The following is a 25,303-nucleotide window of genomic DNA, read 5'->3' as shown; positions in this document are numbered from 1 at the left end:
AATTTTTACGTATTAAGTATCAATTAGACCTGGACTAATAATGATTAGAGTTTTCAGATTCCAATTACGCTGTCACTAAACTCTTGGCTTTACTTATACGTAAGATGTGCTACTTCTTTGCTCATAAATAAGATTCTGAATGTAATAGATGAAGAGCATAAAAAGATGAAGATCTCTGGTGGATTATAAGAGGGAACTCAGAATGGTGGTGAATTTCATTGTTGTAGCAATTATATTTATTTTCTTGGTTTTATTTTTACAGTGATAGGGTGGGGAATAAGTGAAAAATAGGATTCAAATTCTGGAGAGAATTGAATTGGTTTATTTAGGCTTTCATTTATTTATTCTTTAGCACAGAGGAAAATATTGTGAGAAAGTGTATTTATACAGGGCACTTTTCTTGCCTTATGTAAATGCTTTCAGCCATTTTCAGCAAAAGCATTTTGCATGAGAAAGAACTGCTATCTGACACAGTGAAGCCACTCTTGAGTTTGTAAGCAGTGTGTCTGGATATTGCCATTTGAAGGACTTTTCCCATCACACGGGAAACCATTGATGCTTTTGGTGGACGATTCTTTACTCAGCCACTCATCTTCTACATCGGCCGTGCTCTGCCTGTCAAGGTCCATGCTTTTAAAGAAGTCTGATGATTACAATCAAGGAAAATTTACATCTTCTCTTTACACAATCAATGAAAAATTACATCTTCTGTTTAACAGTGTTTCTAGGAAAAGATTCAGTTCTATTTTTCTTTGGTAAATTCGGTTCTAAAATAGAGTAACAAATCTATTGATGCATGAGTGAAGCACTTTAGCAGTTTGAGCACACACTTGACTATTATAGTAGTTTAGAATAAAATAAATAGGGCATCAAAATGAATACTCAGAGAATTTTGATAGGCAGCATTAAAGTGAATACAAATGAATTTGTTGTGATATGACACATAATTAAGTGCTGTTGTTCTGTGGAAGAGATATCTTGTGAGTTACCATTTCCAATGTGCCTATGAGTCAAAAGCTATAAAAATACAGATAATATTATATTATTCTATCACAGAAGCATAGTGAATTATAAATGCACTTAAGAAGATACACTTCATATTAAGTGGCAATTCCAAAGTACTTGCATGTAAGGTGCTGCACAATTAAAAATATTCAGACACAATTTGTTATGCACAGTATACAAAGTAATAAAATTAATGGATGCACTTCAGATAATGATCTGTTTCCTCTGGGTGCAGTATATTTATTCACTGATTATATCAGAAGATTTTAGAATATGCTACATGAAAATATTATGAACCATTATTCCTAAAATAATGTTGTTTTACCAGAGAATGGGCTTTATATTGTTTCTTTGCCTGCTTGTCAGCTTTTGGCATGTCTTGCTGCCATGAGTGAAGCAGAGTAAGGGCACTGATGTTAATATCATGAATGAAAGCTGGTGGTTTCTAAAGTTGCTAAAGATCATGAAGAAATCAGTACTTATCATGGAAGTAAGTTTCAAATTCGTGATTTTCACCAAATTAGTGAGCAAATAAAAACAATAAAATTATGCCCTCATTCCATCAACTACTCAAATAGTTATTAATTTGTCATTTTCAATGAGATGGATGACTGGCTTTTTTCAAAATGAGACATACTTTTGACAAATTCTCCCAAATTATTTTGAGTGCAAATAGTGGCCATTTTCTTGCAACCTTCTGGAAATGGCATACCAACATCTGATAAATAATTTTGAGTTACTTGAGCAGACTGTGAATTAAGAGAGTTTTAAAAATGCATCATATGGAGATTTTCAGATGACTCTTCCTTGCAGTAGGATATTGTGTTGCCTAATGGAGGTGCGCCTCTGCAGTCTTTTACTAGACATGGCTCTGCATGCTACAATCTCGCACTGTCCACTTCAGTTAAATGAAAAGCAAAAGCATTTCTTTGTTCATCTGTGCACTTGTGAAATCACATTTAGACTGAAAGTTTATATAATAAAGAAAATAATTAAAGAAAATTGAGTAATGTTGGTTATTTTCACATATTTAAAAGTTATGTTGAGGGACATATGAGTGAAAAGAGAAAAAGAGGGTCTAATTAATCTAGATTTTCATCTGAAATACAGCCCTCTCTGAATCCTTGAAGAAAATATTACAGTGAGAAGTATTATTATGTAAGGAGAATCCATGACTGCACTTCCCCGGTAATCATAATGTTGCCCAAGGGTACTTTGGAGACAGTGGCAACTGAAAAGAGAGGAAAGGAGGAATAAATAAAAGTGATCTTTTTATATCTGCCCTGCCAAACTCATAGGCAGTGTCTTCCAGGTCCAGAGAACACAGCGGCAAAGAAATCTACTGTCTGAGTATACAGCATTTTTATAACCAAAGTCACAACAGGACAGAAACAGTTCTTGAAATACAGCATAGTTAAAGGCTTGTCTTCTATATATGTGTTTGTTCTCACCGTCAGTAAGATTCAGTATTTATGTGCCTGGTCATCTTTGATTGTTGTTATTCAAACATGCTATGCCATGCAGGTTTATGCTGCCTCTTCACATATTACTGTATGTTCATTAGAGATTACACTTTAAGAAAATGTAGTTATGCATAGTGCAACTTCAGATACAAACACATGTGCACAAGACCAGACCACTGTTGGATTTTACTAAGATATGTCAAAACATTGTTTACTTCTTTATGCTTTAAAGTTCATTTTATACCCTTGCTCAGCCTTTAAACTGTGCCATCCAGTTTCCAGAGTATAATGTGTACGTATAGCCACTCCAGCCACCAGAGTTGCCATTATCTCCCAGTAGTACTGGACTTCCTACATTTCTACATTTTTGCTTGTATTTTTTAAAATCATGTACAATTTGTTTGGCTGGGGCAACATCCTAGAAACAGAGCATGTCCAGGGAACTGCTATCAGGAACTGCAATCTGTTTTCAAGTGGACTGTTTCCAAGAGACACTGAATGGGATAGCCCTGAGCTCAATCTGGAATAGGATTTACCAGAGCATTATGGTGCTCCACAACCAACACGATCCCAGATTACCATTTAGTACGGTTAACCATATAGCATGCTTTATAGTCATTCCTTAGAAAATTTTATTGTAATAAATTTTCAGTACTTCTTTTTTTTAAGGCATTTAGCTGCAATTAGGACTCAATTTCCTATGTCCTACCTTCAAAAATTGCATGTGAACTTTACTATTTTTTTTTATCCCTGATAAATAAATTTTCCTGAAGATTGGGAGTACAGGTTGCGAACAAGATAAACCATATTGCCAATGTATCAGAAGTCATAGAAGTATAGCACTGAAAGCATTCGTCTTATTTGCTTTTAAACTTTTTTTTTAAGAAATAGGAAGAAAACTCTAAATTTGATTATTTTGATAAAGGCATAGCTTCTGTTTTACTGGTTAGCTAGTGTATGACTAAGTGATGAAGTTATTAAAAGTGTTCTTAAGCATATAGCATTATTCAATGGACTTAGAAGTTTATTAATTTTGAAATTAGTGTTGGTCCTATTGTTATGTGTATCATTACATGTCATGCCAGTAAAAAAGGTTAGGGATTACATTTAAACTTCCTCTGAAAAACAAAGGAGATGCTGAAGTTAATAGTATTTTGAACTCCACCCAAGTTCAAATTTCAGAATAATTGTAAATGATGTTGTTGTACAACTACTTTGCTTATCTTTGATATGTATTGCCTTACTTTCCTCAGAGACTGTACACAGCTCTCTTACCTTTAAATGGTTCTAAAAAATTGCCTTGTCTTTAATAGTTAAAGTCATTTTTCTTTTATGAACTTTAATCTAAGCATAATTTTTGAACAATGGACAGAAATAGACAAACTATATCAGAGAAACCAAACCCTGTCTAAAAATAATCATAGAGAAGTGTCACCTATGGTTTCTCGGCTCTCAGTCTGTTTAATGTCTACTGACAGTCACCACTGAACGCACAGGACTGGCCTAGATGGAGGTTTGATCTGATCGTATGTTTATTCCTCAATGCTTATGATATTTCTAAAATGACATGTCATGCAAAACTTAAGGGTTGGATTGTCAGAAACATGAAAATAACTGCAGAATATAGTTCCTATTCATTTAAATCAGTCTTTTTATAAAAAAAAACACCCAACAGCCTTGTACATTAAAATCTAGTTACTGTCCAGACATAGTTTTCAAAATCCAGCTGTCAGGCATTTTCTTATTTCTTACAACAGTTTTAATTAGCTTCGTGTATTGTATCTCTACTTTCTGCTTTATTCCCGTTCTTGTACTTTAATGCAATTTATAATTCATTCCCATAGCAACACAAGTACCCTGGCAGCAACTTAAAATATTTTTGAAATGCTTTCTCCACTAATGTGTAACATCAGTATGTTCAGGACAGTTATTTGATGATAAATCATTAACTGAATTTATGAGCTCTCAACTACAGAAATTGAATTGTTAAATTATTTTGCTTTTTTTTCTTTGTGACTTATTCATCTTTAAGTGTCAAACTTCTCTTGTTTTCTTTCTAGAGGGTCTGAATGCTGACAACATTAGACAAGCCTCAGAGCAACTGAAGAGCCGCTGGATTGAGTTCTGTCAGTTGCTGAGTGAAAGACTGGCATGGCTGGAGTACCAAAATAACATCATTGACTTCTACTCCCAGCTGCAGCAACTGGAGCAGACAGCAATTACTGCAGAAAACTGGCTGAAAGCACAACCCACACCAGCAACAGATCCTGATACAGTAAAAACTCAGTTGGAAAAATGCAAGGTTAGAGATTCTTCTCCAAGTTTTTTATGATATTGCACTTCATAGGTGTTCCAGCAGTGGACCAGATTATGACCTACACTATTTCAAAATAAAAGTGGAGAAGGGACTCCTTATCTTTCCAAGGTAATTATTGAAAATGTTTATTCAAGGAAAGGAAGGACTGGTAAAGAAAAAGAGGCAATAGAACCTAGCATATGGGTATTTAAAACTCGGCCCAAACATTTAGTTATTAAGATACTTAAAGCTAGGGAACTATGCCCCTGGACTCTTTTTCCTTTTCTTTATCCCCTGCAAGAATCTATGTCTTTGGTTCTTTAATAAGAAACTGTTGTTCATCACCTCTGTCATAAGGATTTGGGCCAGAAAATTGTCTTCATGGTCAAATCCAAAATTCTGCCATTGGAGATCACTGCACTTGTGACAGACCCTGCATTTTGATGCAGAGTGGATTGTGTAGTCAAGTGGCGGAATATTCTTCTGTCATCATCTGACAGAATTACAATAGTTGTACAAAAATGGTCACACCAATTCACTTATTATTCTCCCTAAATGTTTTGATTTGTGTGCAGCAGCATCATAGAAATTTGCTTCTCTTTTGTGGTAGACAACTCTGTGGGTGGAGATTACTTATAAGCTAATATTATTTGACTAGAATCTATTGAGATGTAGTAATGAATTATAAATTGCATGACATACTTGTAGAAGTTTGACTTAATGAAATCTATGGCTCCAGAAGCTCTCAAACTGCAAACAATGTTTGAAACCCAAATTTAGATCTATATGCTATTACTTCTATTTTCAGGCATTTCCAAGCTGGCATTGTGCTTTCAGGGGTGCTCTGTTTTCTTGGAGAAAGCTTCTCTTACAGTAGCTCTACTAAGAACTCTCTTTCCTTGGTAGTTGCAAGTGTCACAGTGTGTACAAGGCCTCCTGAAGGTATAATAGCACAACCCTGACCTGTAATGTGTTGCTGTGGGGCTGCTAGAAATCACTATGAATCTTCACCTCTCCTTTTCTACTTCATGCTGTTTATCTTATATATAATCTCACAGAGATGTGTCCAGGATTATGGGACATGTGGAGTTTTTATCTTCCCAGCTCCACATGAAAAGGGGCATGGAATTTTAATGTACAATCTGTACTGTTTTCTTTAAGCGTGACACTATTAACATGATAATGTTGTGAGAAAGTGACTTTAAACAATGGTAAGATGATCATATTGGGAGCAGAGGTATTGACTTGTGAGAAATTATTTAAAATGTTGAATTTGTTTTTATTGTAACTGATACAGTGGGAAGCAAAGCAGTTGTGTATTGTGCATTAAAACAGCGGTGATTTCATGGCACTAGGGATTTCGTTACTTGAACAGCTTTGTCTTCATGTTTTTTGTTCAAAAATACAGGACGAAATCATCCGAATGTCAACCCTTCAGCCTCAAATTGAACGGCTAAAGGCTCAAAGTCAAGCGCTCAAAGAGAAAGGACAAGGGCCAGTGTTTCTGGATGCTGACCTCGCTGCTTTTACCAGCCATTTCAAACAAATACTTGCTGACATGCAGGCCAGAGAAAAGCAGCTACAGACCAGTAAGTGTTCGTGACAAGAAGTCAATTTGCCTGACTAGCATGCAAAGAATAACTGTATGTGTTTTGCTTTCCTACTTTTGTATTTGCTTTTGTCACACTAGATCAGTAGTACAATCTAGGTTGTCTTTTTTGCAATGCGTCTGTCAGAAATTATCAGTGCATTATATATTTTGTATTAATAGGAAAACAAGGGAGGGTACACTATTCAGAAGCAAAGGTTATACACCATGTAGTTCCACCATCAGATCTCCTCTTGTTTAGCATGTTTATGGACAGATTCAGTGATATTTTTTGGCAAGATAAAACTGTCTTTGTTTAGTCAGGCTATGAGACAGCACTGCCCACTTCTTTCAGTAGAAAGGAGAGAAAGTGTAATTGCAGGAGTGACTCTGCGCTAGATTCTCATAGACTAGAAATTTAACTCCATAAAGCTCATCAAGGAGAGCAGCTACTTTTGGGTATCTGGTGAACTGTTCTGTTTTTGCAACACAGAATATATGACTGATAGTTATAACATTATTTACAATATTAGTAATAAAATGCATTTTTCAAAAGGGGGAAAAGGCTATACCAAAATAGAAAGTTGACTTTATTCCTTATTAAAGATATGTAGCATGTCAGTGATTACTGTGCACTTACTTTATTTTTAATTTCCTAATCAAATACAGAATCAGATAAAAATATAAATTTGACAGATAAAAATATAAATTTGATTTTTCTCAATAGCAAAGAGATTATTTGCCCCTTTAACCAATGATATCTGTAGATGACTGTACTGTTTTGAATTACACATAGTGCTAGCTCCTTCTAGTGGATCTTTTTAGTATTCCTTCTAAATTCTTTGATGCAGAGCTTTGGCATGATTCCATTTTTGTGGATGGATTTTTTCAACAATACTACATTATTGTGCTGCTGTGGTTACTTCACACATGAACGCATACATAAATCGAAGAAGTGATGGTGCATCGGAGTGCTGAAGCAATGAAGTGCAAGTGTGCCATAGCATGATGAATGAATAAGCTGTAGAAATTTAGTAAATGTAAAGTTTATTATTTAGTGTAAAGTTTATTCACAAGACTAAAGCCAGGCCATACAAAGGATAAGATTTTAAAACTTTTAATACCACACTGGTTTATATGCTGAAATCAGTTACCATTCTGTCAACAGGAAAATATGGTAAATGTTAGCTTCGTTATGATTTTATCTATATCCAGTTTTGTGTAATTGCTGGTTTTGCCTCACGTGATTTTACTATAACGTGACCTTGTGAAGTAACCAGTAGGTTACAGAATCACAGAATGTTCAGGGTTGGAAGGGACAGCTGTGGGTCATCTGGTCCAACCCCCCTGCCGAAGCAGGGTCACCTACAGCAGGCTGCACAGGACCTTGTCCAGGAGGGTCTTGAATATGTCCAGAGAAGGAGACTTCACAACCTCCTTGGGCAGCCTGTTCCAGTGCTCCGTCACCCTCAGAGTGAAGAAGTTCTTCCTCATATTCAGATGGAACTTCCTCTGCTCCAGTTTGTGCCCATTAGTCCTGTAAAATGAGTAGTGTTCATTGCCTGAACTGGAATGTCACCAAGCAGGGGCTCTGGTAAAGTTCTTCCTGGCTGTACGTGTTCATCCCCACTCCCGTGCTGCAGTGTGCCCCGGCCAGCTGCAGAAGCAGCTGTCCTGAGGTGCCAGCCCTGAACAGGCTGGGGAGAGTCTTCTAAACAGCTGGAAAACAGAAGTACCTGTATCAATATTTTATGGAGCCCTGGTCTGTTGTTATTATATGTGGTTGCTCTGCATCACAGGCGCTACATCTCAAACGGTTCAGCTGTCAAGAGGAGGCTGTTTTGTGCCATACAGTACATACCTGTAGTGATATTTTAGGTGATATTATTAACTCAATCATATTTTATCTTCAGAAATTTTATACACAGTTTTATCTAAAGTGCTAACTTCCTTTCATAACTCTGCTGTAGATACAAATGATCATGCTTGGGATACTTGCTTGAAGCACAGAATATTTGGCTCTTTGAGTCTCTTCTGCTTTCTTCAAGGACTGTTTTTCTTCTGTTGAATAGATGGAGAAAAGGCCATATCCCATGTCTTTATTTTAGCCTTAGTTTAATAGAAAGTGTTGAAATTTTGCTAGAGCACTTTAGATTTTTCCATCTTTTATTTGCATAAATTATTTGCAATTATTTATTTTCTATAGATAGAAGAATTTCTTAAAGACTGAATGCTGTTTTGGAGATCAGTGATAGTATTTACTCCTTTTTTCTTCCCTATACATACAATCTACACATGCTAGAAAGATTTCTTTTTTCTTTTTTTTTTTTTTTTCTGTTATCATTGGGGGGTGGTTATGTTAAGAGGATTTTTGATTCATCATTAGGGGTTAGGGGTTTTTGTGTTGTGGGATTTTTTGGGGGTTTGTTGTTGTGGGATTTTTTTGGGGTTTGTTGTTGTTTGGGTTTTTTTTGTTTTTTTTTTTTGAAGTTCCATAACTTCATTGCCTTTTCTGATGGAGAAGGATATTTATGTATTCTGTTCTGTTTTTCAAGGGAATTTTTTCCACCAAAATAAGTTTTCTCTAGTTCTAAGAGATTGTATCGGTCAAGTATTTATTCTTTGGTAGTTTTTGTTGGTTTTTTTGAGGGTGGTGGTGGTTTTGTTTTGGGGTTTGTTTAATGTTCAAGAATGTTTAGTAGTTTATGCTGAACAATAAATTTCTTAATAAAATATTATTATTAACTCAGATTTTCTCGAATGTTTTGCTCCATGATTTGATTAACATTTCCAGTTATAAAACCTAATTTAAAGCCAATTCTAAAACCTGTTTAGTTGTTTTCACTATTTTGAAATGTTATTTAGGAAAAAAATATAACCTCATGTAACATGAAGAAAGACGACCTCATTTTTCTTACTTTATAGAATGTCTGTATATCCATAGGTAATTGATCCTTTTGAAGACCATGTATCCATCGTTCCAGCTCTCCTTCCTACCCAAACTCATTCAGAGTAATATCTAGAATACTGGTGTATAGGAAAAATAGAGGTCAGACAGTGCTTTGAACTATTCAGTAACGTACACAAGGGAGTGAAAGGGACAATAATAGCAATAATTTGGATATTAATAATGTGATTTCCCAAGCAAATTCTTTGTTTTATAATTGCCCTGGTGAAGAATGGGAAGTTGAACTTTATGTTTACTTGTCTTGAAATTAACTGCTGCCACGTCAGAGAGATTTCTAGGGAGCAGCTGGGTCAGCCTCCCATTCCCTCTCAGCACAGGGAGAGCTGTCAGTCGGTGTCAGGTGAGTACTCCTTGGCTCACACTACTTCCCAGGTGGCAGCTGATTCTTTCCAGCACTCGTCTTCTGCTGTGACCGTTAAGGTGCTTCTGGTTTTTCAGTCTTGCTGCTGTGAACTCTTACCCGGCTGTGGTCTTCAGTGAGAAACATTCTGATACATGCTCTCAATTCAACAAGACTGTTCTTCAGATGGGGTTTTGGAAGTGTCATTAGATGTCAAGAAAGTTTAAAAAAAAAAAAAAAAAAAGCTTTTGTGGCAGTTGAAATTAAGACTATCAAGATGGAGGTGGCAAAAGAAAAGTCATACTTGTTTCCATTTTTCTCTGCTTCATAAATTCATGCACTGTGCTTTCTTTTCAAATTTGGATTCTACCTTTGTAAGATCAGTAATTCCTGAAGGTGAAGTAATTGTCATTGGTATGATTATTATTTTTGAGGATGAATCATTCATCTTAATTTAAATGAGGATTCTCCTATTTATTTCAAGAAGTACTTTAGAAAGTTTCTGCCGTCTGTATAACGTCAAAATTATTTGGAATTCTTATTTACGCACTCCATGCTTAGAGTTACTTTGCATGTACACCACTTTTCTCCCAAATACACTAGTTCAGTACCTTAAAGAGGGTTGCACTACATAGAGCTCATGCAGCTCAGTCTTGGCATAACTTTATAAGACAACAAACCGCAGTAACCATAACAGCGTGATGACCGTTTGGAGTGTTAGTCTGTCATTTGTCTGCTTTTGCTTAAACTTTGAACTGCTAACTTATTTTCATGCTCGGCTTTTATGAAGTCATCAGTATAAAGATTTTGATGAATAGCTTCAAGTATTTGTATTATAAAATAAGCAAAACAATGTTGTGAGGAAATCAGCATGATTTCAAACATGCCTTTACTGCTGAGGAAATTTTAATGGAAAATACGCGCAGTTCAATCTAGTCCATTTCAGGGAATAAGTATTTACTGAAATAATAACATAGATTATATTTATTGCCTTACTTCTTCTTTCACAGTAATGTGATGAACAACAGGATTATCCTGACTGTAGGAGGTACACATTGCAGCTTTATCCAGTATTATCTGATAGCTGTTGAGATAGTTGTGTTCTTGTTTCATTTCTGATTTGGGAACGAATTCTTGACTGGAAAATCTGGTCACAAAAAAGGGAGCTTCCAAAAAGGGAAAAATGAAAAAAAAAAAGTATTTTACTTATTTGGAAAGCTATTTTCTCATGTTTAAATATTTATATTTATTAAAAATATGTCCTAATCAAATATCTATCTGCACATTGTATTTCCAAATTTAAGCACTTTCTCTAAAATAAATATACAAGTGTAAATGTATTTGCCTGTCAGTTCTCAAGGGTTACAATGTTAGTCACACCAAAATGCATTCACTACAAGTGGAACAGATTAATGCAACAATATTTTCCTATTATGGGATGGGAACTATAGTCTGATATTTTGCAGTACAATGTTTGTATTTCTCCTCTGTGATATTTAGTTATGGTTCTGTCGTGGGCCTAGCTCAGCTATAGCTTGGATTGCAAACATGCTGTATCTTTCTGACTATCAATTCAATTTTTCTTGTAATATAGCAGAATACATATTAATGCACTGTGCTTACCATGTGGACTTTATTCCACAATCATTAAGATCACAAAGCAAATTTTAGGATATGAATACACAGGTCTGGATGTTATGAGCATGGGGAATTCAGGGATTCTTACTGCCCTCAGAGAGACCGTAAATGTGTTAGATAATTTACTTAGCTAAAATTAGGTAAAGTGAATCCCACTGTAGGAGTTTTAATTCTCGCCATTGGGATTATGAGTTGCAAAAACAATACAGATTTTTCCCTAAGTGTCATCCAAAAACATGTTAATATGCTTTCTTGTGGATGAAACTGCTGACACATAGTCTATCTTAAAAAAAAAGGAAAAAGAAAGGAAAAAAAACCAAAAAAAACCCCACAAACTAACAAACAACACCTCTCCCCTCCCCCCAAAAGAATCAAACCCAACAAGCCCCAAAAACTCTAAGTATGCAAAAGGCATTGAAAAGTAGTATTTGACTGCTAGTAATCTGGAAAAGTGGAATAAGAAACCTGTTGTTTCACTGAACTGAAAAGGGATTTTGAAATGGAATATTTAATAATCAAATTGGAAAGCCACTAGCTTGATTAAATAAACATCTGTGATCCCACTTGAACTCTTATTTAATCTTCAATTAGTAGAGAAAGTAATCTGTTAAAATTGGGCAAAATGCTTGCAGTGTTTGGATGGTTTTAAAAGTATTTTTATTGGCAAACTTTCAGGATAAGGGTTTCATGCAGTTTGGTGGAGTTTGGTGTAACAATGAATCTTGTGGTTTTACCTGTTCTGAGGTACTCTTCACTACTAGTGAAAAATAGCTATTATTTTATGTTGCTACTTGAAGTCATACATTAGTCCTAAGATTTGTTTATCATTTAAAAGAGAAAAATATTTTTAGAAGTCAAACATTAAATCACAATATTGAACTCCATTTCATATTTCTAAGTATAACTGAAGATTAAGAGTTGTATACCCATTTAACATAACTGAGCTGTTAAAATTGTATCTCCATTCATTTGGGGTAACATGTTTAAATACCTGTTTTATTCTAAAGTAGAATTTGTTTGTATTAAATGAGTCAAAGACAACACAAATTTCACCAAGGAAATAAAAAGATCTAAAATGCTATTTTGTTTGATTTAAAATGCTATTTTGTTTCCAAGCATGTGTTACTATTGTTTTCTGTGTAAAGAAAATACATCACAAGGGAAGAAGTTCTTGTCTTTCCTGATACCAAGTCCTATCTTTTGTAAATCCCCCGATGTGCGTGATGTATCAGATCAGCCAAGACTTTTATAAGGAAAGTATGCCATACAACGTGCATACTCCACAAGAGAGAGCTTAAATTGCCCTGATTTTAGTATGTTGTTATGATGCCGAACTGAAAATAGAATTTTTTTTTTTCAAGCAGCATTCTGTTGATCAACTACAAAATTAGGTTAAAATCTGAAGTACATTCTGCCAAGCATTGCTCTATAAGAATGTAAACAAGCTTGGACTTCAAAAACTTTTAATTGTGTTTGTTGAAATTGCTTTTTGGACAGCTATATATTTCTCACTACAGTTCTTTCTGAAACACCAGAGACATACAGGAGATACAAATATTTGTAACATTTTTTTTTAGCTTCTATATACTTCATTACTATGTGGTACAAGTTGGAAATATTTCATTTCCAACCAGCCGTGCTATTTGTCTTCATTTTTCTCAATGAGTATAGAAGCAACTGTTGTTGAGGGCAGAGGGAGTATCTCTGCTAATGAGTTGCTCATGTCTGTGCCAGATGTTGTCTATTTACAGCAGCTGTAATGTTGGCACAATAAGCACAGTGCAATAAAATTCATCTTTAATGAAGAAGAAAGATTAATTTTCTAAGCTTTAAACAGATGTCTTAAACAGAACATTTTACTTGAACAGAAACATTAAACACGCAAACATGAGCCATAAGAGGGAATGCTATTTCTTACTGCATTTCTGAAATTAGATTTTGTGTTACGTACAATGATTTATCTGTTGATTTCTAAGCACACTGATCTTTGAACTAGTTGTATTGGTCATATAAGTTGTCATATGACCTATAACAAGAGAGTCAAATGACACACAACTGATGAAATGACAGAACTATCATAAACATTAGACTGAGTGTATTCATTCTTTAACAGTTTTCTGCTTCCACAATTCTTGGAAAAATCTGATACTGACATACTGGGCCTGTTGCAATTTATTCCAAAATAGCCATTGACTTCAAAAAAGCTTGGTCTTGTATCAAACATCTTCTGTCAGCAGACCAAATATTGAGGCACCAAATTATTGGATTTCTTTCCTTTTTCTTCCCTATTGCATGCAGTTTTTGACAGTTTGCCTCCTACACACTACAAAGAGACAATGAGCACTATACTTGTGTGGATCCAGCAGGCAGAAACTAAACTCTCCGTGCCTCAGGTTGCAGTTGCTGAATATGAGATCATGGAGCAGAGACTCAGGGAGCTCAAGGTGAGTGGTCAGGCTGTGGGAATGAATGTCTCAAAAGTTTAGAGGGACAGAACGCAAAGCTGCCATGAGTCTGTGGAAGCCTGTGCTACAGATCTTGAGTGAATTACACAGAATCACAGAATGGTAGGGGTTGGAAGGGACCTTTGTGGGTCGTCTAGTCCAACCCCCTGCTGAAGCAGGGTCACCTAAAGCAGGCTGCACAGGACCTTGTCCAGGCGGGTCTTGAATATCTCCAGAGAAGGAGACTCCACAACCTCCCTGGGCAGCCTGATCCAGTGCTCCGTCACCCTCAGAGTGAAGTTCTTCCTCATGTTCAGCTGAAAATTCCTGTGCTTCAGTTTGTGGCCATTGGCCCTTGTTGCTGGGCACCACTGAAAAGAGCTTGGCCCCATCCTCCTGACACCCACCCTTCAGATATTTATAAGCAGCCTTCACTTCTTCAGGCTGAACAAGCCCAGGTCCATCAGCCTTTCCTCATAGGAGAGATGCTCCAGTCCCCTCATCATCCTCGTAGCCCTCCGCTGGACTCTCTCCAGTAGCTCCTCATCTTTCTCGAACTGCGGAGCCCGGAACTGGACACAATTATACCAGTTGGGTTTTAGCCAAGGACTTCAGGAGACAGTGGATACTTCTATCAATTCGTAGTTAAAGGATTGAAAGTGTGCTTCACCATTTAAACCAATTTTATAAGATATTGAACACATTAAGGAAAAGTCATTGTCCCCATGATATATAAAATAATCCTTTGAAAATAGCTCTGGTAGTTAAGTATACATTTAGCTCATTTCGTTTTCCAGTGCTAACATGGAAATGATTGATTTGCAAATTGCAGCGCGGGCTTTGTCAGGTTCCCTGTCGAATTTACAAGCAGACACAAATATGGAACAAGCTTTGCCAGTGGGTACAAACCTTCACTGCATTTCAATGTTTGATATTGTTCTAATATTGAATGGCTAAGGAGCGTGGTGTTTGATGCAACTAGTAATGCACATGCAGAAATAAAAAGTAGAATATAGAAAAACAGTTAGATGCAGCAAATTTGTGCTAAGAATTGCAAAAGTTTTGAGAAGAAGTTGTCAAAAAATTTAAATCATAAAAGCAGTTCTAAGTTTATTCTTTTTCTCCATGCATAGTCTGATTCTTTTGAAAGTGTAATCATAAGGGCCATAGTAAATTCCTAACTCAAATTAATTAAGTGTATGTGGATGACCTCTATTAACACGTTTAAACACCTCTGGTTATATTCTCAGTTCAACTAAAAAAATCTACTTTGTAGTTTGTGTGAGAAAAGCAATTCCAAATTTCTCAGTGGAATATGTCATTGGATGTTTTAGCAAAGGTGAGTTACATTTTTAGTTTTCAGTCCTTTCTTCAGCAGTCTCACCTATGTTTGTGAAACAAAGAGAATTGCTCGACACATGAATCAGGATACTATTTGCTTCTTACTCATAGGCTCTACAAAGTTCTCTGCAAGAGCAGCAAAAAGACCTGAACTATCTCAGCACAACTGTGGAAGACATGTCCAGGAAAGCCCCTGTAGAAGTCAGCCAAAGATATCGATCAGAGATTGAGGTGATCGTTGGCCGCTGGAAGAAATTATCAGCGCAGCTGGTGGAACAGTGCCAGAAACTTGAGGAGCTTATGACCAAACTCCAGAGATTCCAGGTTAATCAAACTTATTCAGCCTCAACTACTATGTGGTGGCTTGTGGGTGTGAGACTAGTGCAGAATACATTTATATGCCTCAAGAAAATAACACCAAAGTGAAAAATCAAAACAGTACATGAAATGTATTAAAAAGTTCACCTGATTTTGGTGGGTCCAAGATTTTATTTTGAATTCTGATTTTGTGGCTGTTTCTGCCTATGTTGTTTCAATAGCAAAACCTAACTTTGATTTCCGTGAAATTGCTACTAATATTCCTCAACTTACTTTTCCAATGTAGCTGAAGTATGTGTAACCATATGGACTTTAATGGATTCACTTACGTAATTAAAGTTATTTGTAATATGGTAGTATCTTGGCAGCAGTTGTCAGAAAGCATGTGTATATGACTTACACAATTATGTGAATTTCAGGTATTTAGAATGGCAGTGTTGGAACCTTACATTGTTTCTCTCATTGTGAGGATCTCCTATGTATACTTATTTATTAATCACATGTATCAGCGTTACAGGGGATGTCTATGACTTAAATGTTATAAGATTTAAAATAAGTCCATTTTTAACATATTCCTGCACTATTTCTATATAATTTCAAGGGACAGGTTTCAGAGGAATTCAGATCAACCAGTCACAAAAATGGAGAAACTATTTTTAATCTTTATAATGTTTTTCTCTCCTTGCCTCCATGCAAATGAACACTTGGGGAACACTTACCCATGGGGAGTATTGCAAAGAAAAATTCTAAAGGTTGAGGTCCTGCAGCCATACTCAAAGCTGTGTTCTCACAGTGTGTTTCTTCTCAGTGTTGTCTCTCTGTATTTCTTCTATTTACAATATCAAATATTTGTGTCCTTGTCTTTGATTTGCTAGTAGTAGAACATGGTACATTATTGTGTTGTGAATGTTGCGAATTATAATACAATAGCGTGTGAGCTGTAGTTTTTATTTTCAGCTTAATTCAATAGTGTTGTCTGGACAGGAATAGATTTTCTGTCAAGGTGTTCTTACACTTCTGCTTTTGTAGAGGAAAAAAAGCTTTTCAGAAAAGAAAAAAAAAGTACTGATTATTTTGTTACTCTTCATCAGTTTTTAGATAAGCAAAAGGGAGCAAAAAAGAAGGGAATGTTTTATCAGTGCCATTTATAATTTAGCTGCTGAAATGCCACAGTGCTTTAAACTGTAACTTTGGCTCCATAGCTACGTCTCTGATGTTTGAAGCTGGCCATGGAATGAAGTGTAATGGCATGGTGGGATAACCTTGGCCAGCAGCCAGATACCTCAGCTGTTCTCTCACTCCCCATCCTCAGCAGGACAGGGCAGAAAGTAGGATGGAAAAGCTCTTGAACTGAGATTCTTGAACTGAGATAAAGACAGGGAGGTCGCTTGCCCATTGCCATCATGGGCAAAATACACACAGCGTGGGGAAAATTAAAATAGATTTAAGTAATGAGAACCAAAGACAAAAATTAAACCAACAACTCTCTCTCTCTCCCTCTTTTCCTAGTCTGCGCTCCAATGCGTTACTCTTCTCTCCTCTCCTGTCAAGTGGTGCAGGGCAATGGAGAATGGGAGCTGCGGTCAGTCCATACCAGCTCCACTCTGCTGCTCCTTCCTCCCCCTCACTCTTTTCTTCTGATCCAGCATGGGTCCTCCCATGGGCTGCAGTCATTCAGGAAATATCTGCTCCTGTGTAGGACTCTGCATGGGCTGCAGCTTCCTTCAGGGCATATCAGCTGCTCCATTGTGGGGGCCTCCATGGGCTGCAAGTGGATATCTGCTCCACCATGGACCTCCATGGGCTGCAGGGAGACAACCTGTGTCACCACGGTCTTCACCATGGGCTGCAGGGGAATCTCTGCTCTAGCAGTTGGAGCACCTCCTCCCCCTCCTTCTTCAGTGACCTTGGTGTCTGCAGGGCTGTTTCTCACTTTTTTTCTCTCTTCCTCTGTTCATCTGGCATTTTTGCCTTTTCTTAACTGTATTGTCACAGAGGCATCACTAGATGACCATGAGGTCAGCTGTGTCCTGTGGTGGGTCCACTGGAGGCAGTTGGAACTGGCTGTGTACAGTGCAGGGCAGCACCTGGCTTCTCCTTACAGAGGCCACCCCTGCTAGCAAAATTTTGCCACATAAACCTAATATAAATACGAAAACTGGAAAGTGATTTTATCAATAGTATAATGAAATATTTGCAATTGCACAAAACAGAGAAATACACTCTACTTAAGAAATTTTGTTGTTGTTGTTGTTCCCCCCCCCCCCCCGAATTTTCTACATAGAGGCTTAGAGGTTCCCTCACTGCTCTTAAAAGGAGAAAGTTGTGAACATTGTGACCATGCTTTGTGGAGCATGTCTTTGTAAAGCTGTGTGAGCTGTTGTTGCATACAAATCTTAGCTGTTATATTTATTGCTGAAGTCACTGTAGTACACAATATAAAAGTCATTGTCATTTCATCTCCTTGAATGACTTATCTTCCTGATGATTGTTTCAGCTGTTGCAATTTATGGAATGCGTCAGCATGGGATACGATGAAATCAATGTCAATAAATAAAATGCATTTACAGTCTGAGTCAAAATGCAAGTCATAGATTTGATCTTCACTGGTAGCTGAAGACTGATCCCTTTTGAAGTAAATCCCATCAGATCTGTATTTTGCAGCATTAACAAACTATACTTACAGTGTTCCTGTAATGATATTACAATTTCATCACGAAATATGATTCTGAACTCTTTTTACTGACTGCTAATGGAATGCAGAGTAGACACTTCAACCATGTTTTAGTAATTGCCATTCTGAAGTGTACTGATAATTTCTGTGTGATTATTAGTAGTTCAGTTCGTTTTCCATGGTAGCCTGTTGTTATTAAATATATCAAGCACATTAGGAAAATGTTTTCTTTGGTTATCTATCTCATAGTAGTTGCTAAGGCATTTTTGTACGCATTTTAGGGCACAGTCTGTATTCTAATGAAATGCCCTTTTTTGTGCTTTAATTCAACTTTACGCTAAGCATATAATATCAATATGCACTTCACTGTTGATGAAAACAGTTTGATGAACAAATGCTTTATAATTTGCCTTCAAATTTTTGCAGTTTATAATTTTTATTTTAACATGTGTATCTAGTAGTTTACCTAAGGTAGCATTTTAATGTAATTTTAAAGTGACATTTTTTAAATCTCATTTTACCTTTCAAGGTATTAGATTATCTATGTAATGTTGCCTGGGACTGGTAGCGTTCCGTCTTTTCAAGCATTTGATGCTCAGCTTTTTTTATTAATTGAAAGGGTTAATTAAAGATTATGGGAAGCAAATTACTGATTACAAATATTCTAGTGCTAGAAGAGTAATAGAGGATCAGTCTCTGAAATGACACCTTGAGTCATTATATGATTTTAGTTTTTGAAGTGAATCTGTTTTAATTGCTGTTTCAGGTACAATTTTTCTTTCATTCTGAGCAGTAAGGGAGTTTTTCTGTATTGTGTTCTGGTAGACAAATAGGCAATAGAGCATGCAACTTCCAAAAGAAGCCTGCAATTTAAACTGAAGCACAGGAGGAGCTGGATAGGTGAGCCTGAATTGATTGCCAAGTATGAGTAGTGTGAAGCTATGCAAGGAACCAATGAACACACATGCAGCATCTGAAAACAAACGGTATCTGGAAGGCATAAACTTGAGAGCCAGGAAGTTGCCTGCTTGTAGACACATCAGACTTGGGCAGAAATGGTCAGAGTGCAGGGTAAAGAGTTGATGACAGTCCCAGATAAAACTGGGTTTGCTTGTTTATTATGTTTGTATTTTTCAGAGGATTCAATAATCTTGAAATTACATTGCGGTGAGTTTTAGCTGTAGTGCCAGGATGAATTACACTACTGCCAGTCAGGTTCTGCATGATGCAATAAAATGTCTTTTTAATAAACAGAATGACGCTAAAACGCTGAAGAAGTGGATGGCTGAAGTGGATGTTTTTCTGAAGGAGGAGTGGCCTGCCCTTGGTGATTCAGAAGCACTGGAAAAGCAGCTTGAGCAATGCACAGTGAGTATTACCTGCCTGCTTGGTAATTACTCAATTCTTCTCTATAAGCCTAGCTTATACAGAAGTTACACAAATTATTACTGTTCATAAAAGTAATTTAGTGTTGTAAGGGAGTTGCCTTTTGTGATATATTTGAACCTCCTGCATTTTCTGGCTTTGAAGGAAAATTCTGTGTAAAAAAATGGGAAACTACTAGAGAGGAGGCATAGAGTGACTGTATGATTATGTATTTATAGCAGGAGCAAAACATCAAAGAGGGTACTTGCAGCAAATAATAAGTTAGTAGCCGCCTCTTAAGATAACTGTTTATTTACTTTGTTGAGTTTACAAACATTGCATGTGCATTTGTTATAAACTCTAGAATCTGTGCCAGAAGATCTTTTTCTGTATCTATTATTCACACATGATTTACAAGCTTTTCTGACTGTACCAAAAGAACTTGCAGGTATTGTGAGTTACATCCTTCTTTTTTTTTTTCATTAAACTTACAAGTTCTAGGATTTTGTCCCAGCAGAGTTTTAAAGCATCATGAAGTATTGATACTTCCATCACAGGTTTTACAAATTCTTCTGCCTGTCCCAACAACGTGTGTAAGTGCAGTGAATCTTGTAACCCATGATAGTTCCTGTCTATATGTTCAGTAGAATTTACAAGTTCTGTAAATGTTCTGACAGGATGTGTAAATATTATGAAACATATATATTGATCTTGCAGAACTATGAGTGCCTCAGACTTTTTCTCTTACCCTTTATTTAAACAAAAATGATTATAAATTATATAGGACAACTGTTGCCTCTGCAGAGTAGTAAGTTACATGTGACTCCTTTAGAATCTGTCGCCTGAATTTATGAAGAGTTTGCACAGGTATTAGCCATTACTGTCAAATATATAATAAAGCTACCAAAATCTTCATAATCTTTTATGTGTTTACACTTCCAGGCTTTTCTATTGTGTAGGAAGCCCAGGTAATATCTGCAGCACTGAAGAAGGCCTTAGGAAATAAAAGTGAAGGTGGCAATTCAGAACTACCTCAGGGCTTAAATAATATTGAAATATACTACAAATATTATTCTAATAACTAGACATAACCAGAGAATTTCACCATTCAGACCATTTTAAGGAAGTTATCAGCTGAATTACCAACCCAAGGGTAGTGCTGGCATATCTGATAAGGTGGATTCACAAATAGTTTTCCACCATTACGATGGGATGCTCTTGTGTAAATGTGAATAAAAAATCTAGGCATTGTAATAGATATAATACATGTAATATGACACTACACATGTGTGTATATATTATATACATAACACTTAGAAATTTATATTGTGTATTTTGCAAATGAACTTTATCGGATATAGAATAGCTTACCACATTACAGCTGCTCATTCCTTTTTTATTTATTTTCATAGTTAAGCCTGGAAATTGTGGTTGTTTCACTGGAGATCTGGACCAAAGACATGTCAGAATCTCATGTAAACATGTTTTGATGGGGATAGTATATCTGCAAATTTGTGTGAATGCTGCTTGCCTAATCTTCTGCTATTCCTTTAGGCTTTAGTAAATGACATCCAGACAATCCAGCCCAGTTTGAACAGTGTTAATGAGATTGGGAAGAGAATGAAGAGTGAAGCAGAGCCAGAATTTGCTTCCAGAATAGAGATAGAACTAAAGGAGCTCAATGTTCAATGGGAACACGTTTGCCAACAGGTATCAAGTCTCCCTCTCTGACTGGTTCATTTAAAATTAATAATCAGATTTCTTATTGGCAGAATTTGTCCTTCTATGCATATGCAGTAGAAATGAAACAAAATTTAGAGTTACTTGGTTCACATTAATTAAACTTCTATTTTAGAAATTTTATTTAGCATGTAGCCATACATGTAAAATATATATCTTTATAGTATAATACAGTATCTTACTATTTTTATAAAAAAGCTATATACTAATATCTTAGATTTTAACAGCAATGTAAGTTATGGCTCCTGCAAAACTAGCTTTCTGAAAGTGGTATCATAGAATCATAGAATGGTTTGGGTTGGAAGGGATCTTAAAGATCATCTAGTTCCATCCTCCCTGCCATGAATAGGGACACCTTCCACTAGAGCAGGCTGCTCAAAGCCCCATCCAAACTGGCCTTGAACACTGCCAGGGAGGGGGCAGCCACAGCTTCTCTGAGCAGCCTATTCCAGTGCCTCACCACCCTCATAATGAAGAATTTCTTCCTTATATGTAATCAAAACCTACTCTCTTTCAATTTAAAGCCATTACCCCTTGTCCTAACCCTACATGCCCTTGTAAAAAGTCCCTCTCCAGCTTTCTTGTAGGCCTCCTTCAGGTACTGGAAGGCTGCAATGTGGTCTCCCTGCAGCCTTCTCTTCTCCAGGCTGAACAGCCCCAACTCCCTCAGCCTGTCCTCGTAGGAGAGGTGCTCCATCCCTCAGGTCATTTTGATAGGTATATAGGCATTTGCCAATAAATCAAGTTCTGTATATAGATTGTTACATTTTATTTTGTGTCATTGTACTTGCGTGTCATTATTCTAGATAAGATGCTAAAGTGCTGAAGAACTGAGAATTCAATAACTTGGAATTAAGAGTATGTGCACATATGCATGTGTGTAAATTACAGTCTCCAGTGGTCACACCAATTTGAGAGAACAGGGCAGAGAACAGGAAAGGACAGTTCTTTTGTTTTAATTAAAGACATTCTTAACAAATAATGTTACGGATTAAGGAAGCTAGAAAATACTATTATTTCATTGACAGCATTTGGATTCTCATTTTTTGTGGCATTTCAAAGGAAACATCTTTCATGTTGTATTATTTTTACTTTTTTTCTATTAGTTCATTCTGTTGTTTACTTTTTAACATGTTTTTTCATAACAGTAAACCCATTACTTTTCAAGGTGGTCTAATATTTTCTAAAATTATTATTCTTCACTTTACATGTGGAAAATAGGCTCCATATATTTTTTCTGATTAACACAGTTATCAAAAAAGTTGCTCTTTGAAATCTATGACATTTTATTGATCCAATCCCGTAGTCTTTCCCCTTCAACTAATGTGGAGTTTTTAATTGCTTATTTTTGTAAATTTAATGTTGGATACCTTTGCACTTCTCTCTCAGAAATTTGAAGTAATGCCTTATGAGTTTAGAAGTCTGGCTTCTCTGAAAATCTCCCTGTAATAGTTCCATTCAATACACAGCACATATTATTGCCTCTCCATTTGAATTTCTATCACAGCTTCTTCAGCAATAGCTATTAAAATACATGACTAGTAAATATAAAAATCCATTTGGTCTGTGAGGTTTTGTTGAAAGGATTTGGAAAAGTCAGCTGGACTTGATATACACACAGTTAACAGGACTGTGAGATCTAACAATTGGCATTCAGATATTCTTTCCAGGTGATGGGAGATTACCCTCCCTTCTGGTGCTGTGACTGAGGAAGAGGCGATTTTGCAGGGCCACGTACAGTTCTGCTTTTAGACTTGTTGGACATCACCTTTTTATTGTTACTCTGTTCTGCAGAACAACATTTGTGTAGAATGACATTTATGTTTAACAGCAAATCCTCAAGGGTGGATAACGAAACCATTAATAGTCAGAAAAGCCAAATACAAAGACACAATTCCTTCTGATGATACCAGAAATAACATTTACTTGAAGCAGCATCACAGTGCAGGATATCTGAGTGATCAGCTCTGCATACCCAACTTTGAAAAATGGCACCAGTACGACTACCTGGTTTTGCTGCAAACTTCTTTATACCATTGAAAGATGGCTCACTCACTGGCTCAATCACTTATCGACAATTTTGATAAGTTGATGCACAATTCATAGAATTATAGAATGGTTTGGTTGGAAGGGACTTTGAAGACCATCTAGTTCTATAAATGAGCTATATAACAAGTAATGTGACCCATATATAGTGATTGACAAAGGATTTAACAAAAGTGTTTTTCCCTTCAAGTTAAGTAGTTACTTCCAGTAGGAGATTCCTTTTTTCACTTATCTCTCTTTAGGATATACACCTTTCTGAGAGATTCAATAACAACTTCAGTAAAAGAAAGGTACTCATATTGCTTTATTCTCTAGGCAGTTGCATTCAAACTGGTTAGGAGATTATCTGACTTCACAGCTCAAAAGCTTCTGGTTTTATCCTTGGATGCACTTTCAAGATCTCCTGTGGTTGTTCTTGTTTTCATCTTTTAGAAGATAGTCCCTGGGTGACATTTTTTCAGATTTGTTTTCTGACGACCTCGGCATATGGTGTAGAGTCGTCTTGTAAGATCATTCAAAACTCATTCTGAACAGCAATGATTCACTAAAAAAGGGATGGATATACATGTGTAATACCTTCTTGATTACCTGTTATTAATATATGTCTAATTACTTGTTAACATCTGCCTAATTACAGCAATGATATTAGTATAGGATTTAATTTGGTTCTTTTCAGGCTAAAATATTGTCAGGTTTGTACAGTAGTCTTGCTTCAGCTACCATGTAATGTTTTCTTTCTTAAAGGCCTACGCTAAGAAAGCAGCATTAAAAGGCGGTTTGGATAAGACTGTGAGTCTCAGAAAAGATTTGTCGGAGATGCATGAATGGATAACACAAGCTGAGGAAGAATATCTGGAAAGAGATTTTGAGTATAAAACACCTGATGAATTACAGAAAGCTGTTGAGGAACTGAAGGTAAAAGATTAATGAATTCTTTGAGCTGAATTTAAAGTTCTTTTTGAAATTTCATTGTATAGAAAGTCTAGTCTTTCATTTAGGAAGGTGCTTTTTGAGATCTACTTGTTAGCCTTAAATTTAAAGTAGGCAGCTTGAAGTAATTTCTATGTGGAATATGTTGGAAGATATTTAATCATTCACAATTTTCTCTTTGCTTTATGGGATACTTTATTTTGATGCAGCTTCAACATTCTTTTGCTTAAGGAGTAATTACTAACAATCAGGTGTTAACAGCAGTTAACTGATAGAGTGAAATCAGTTTTGTGTTGTCTTTTTATATTAGAGATAGAAAAAAAGATGCATGTTAGTATGTTGGTATGCATGTTGGTATGTACAAAATATGCATGATTTATTATTTTATATCTTTAATATGTAGGAACAGTATAATTTTGTCTCAGGTAAATAATGTTTCTTTCATGTGGGATGAATATGACCTTTGGACAAAAAACATAGATTTGTGATATGTGTTCAAATGTGCTGCTGCATAGCCAGTGGATGCGGGCTTGATTTTTATTTCATAGGTGAATTTTTTGGCCTGTACTATTCAGGAAGTCAGATTATATGGCTTCAACAATCTGTGCAACACTTTGTTCATAAACTCTTCATTGTCCATGGGGTTTTGCCAGTGTTTGAGATTATGTGACCATGGAACTGATGATCTCTTTATTTACTGACAGAAATAACTTCATGCTAGTCAGAATACACAGAATATATGGAAATATATGGAACAAGTTTGATTCATTGTAAATGAGACGAATATATAAAAAATGAATATCTGCTCTAGAGATACAGTTCTTTTTTAGTAATTAAGTAACGAAACTCAAAATTATACATTGCACTGCATAATAAAACAGGTTAAATGTATAGTTTTAGACAACCGCCATGGATTTCCTAGGGAATTTTCTGTACTTCCAGATGAAGTACAAGGATGTTCAAACTGGGATACCTTGACCTATGCAAATAACCAGGTCATTTGTTGTGCATCCCTTCACCTGCTCCTGAAGATCCTTTTCCCCGTAGGCTTGCAGCCACCTCTCCTGTCACATAACAGGCAAAACCAGGACTAGAACTCTTTGTTGATCCTGCAGCCCATTCCTTCCCATAGCTAGAAAAGAGGAAA

At 36.2% G+C, this 25,303-nt stretch overlaps 1 protein-coding gene across 17 annotated transcripts in view; it reads left to right on the top strand.

Moving 5' to 3' along the window:
* The window catches only part of DMD (dystrophin), a 1,341,705-nt gene that overhangs the window by 572,146 nt on the left and 744,256 nt on the right, over window positions 1-25,303 (top strand). For all 17 annotated transcript variants that reach the window (XM_075430270.1, XM_075430262.1, XM_075430225.1 and 14 more), the window contains 7 exons: window positions 4,529-4,770; window positions 6,173-6,353; window positions 13,597-13,742; window positions 15,195-15,407; window positions 19,330-19,443; window positions 20,995-21,150; window positions 23,971-24,141. In XM_075430270.1, the coding sequence (XP_075286385.1) occupies window positions 4,529-4,770; window positions 6,173-6,353; window positions 13,597-13,742; window positions 15,195-15,407; window positions 19,330-19,443; window positions 20,995-21,150; window positions 23,971-24,141 (1,223 nt within the window). The remainder of the gene's footprint in view (window positions 1-4,528; window positions 4,771-6,172; window positions 6,354-13,596; window positions 13,743-15,194; window positions 15,408-19,329; window positions 19,444-20,994; window positions 21,151-23,970; window positions 24,142-25,303) is intronic.

The sequence above is a fragment of the Opisthocomus hoazin genome, chromosome 1 (genome assembly GCF_030867145.1).
Source record: "Opisthocomus hoazin isolate bOpiHoa1 chromosome 1, bOpiHoa1.hap1, whole genome shotgun sequence".
Lineage (NCBI taxonomy): Eukaryota > Metazoa > Chordata > Aves > Opisthocomiformes > Opisthocomidae > Opisthocomus > Opisthocomus hoazin.
The sequence above is the reverse complement of the archived record's forward strand: the minus strand, read 5'-3'. Positions and strand labels throughout refer to the sequence as shown.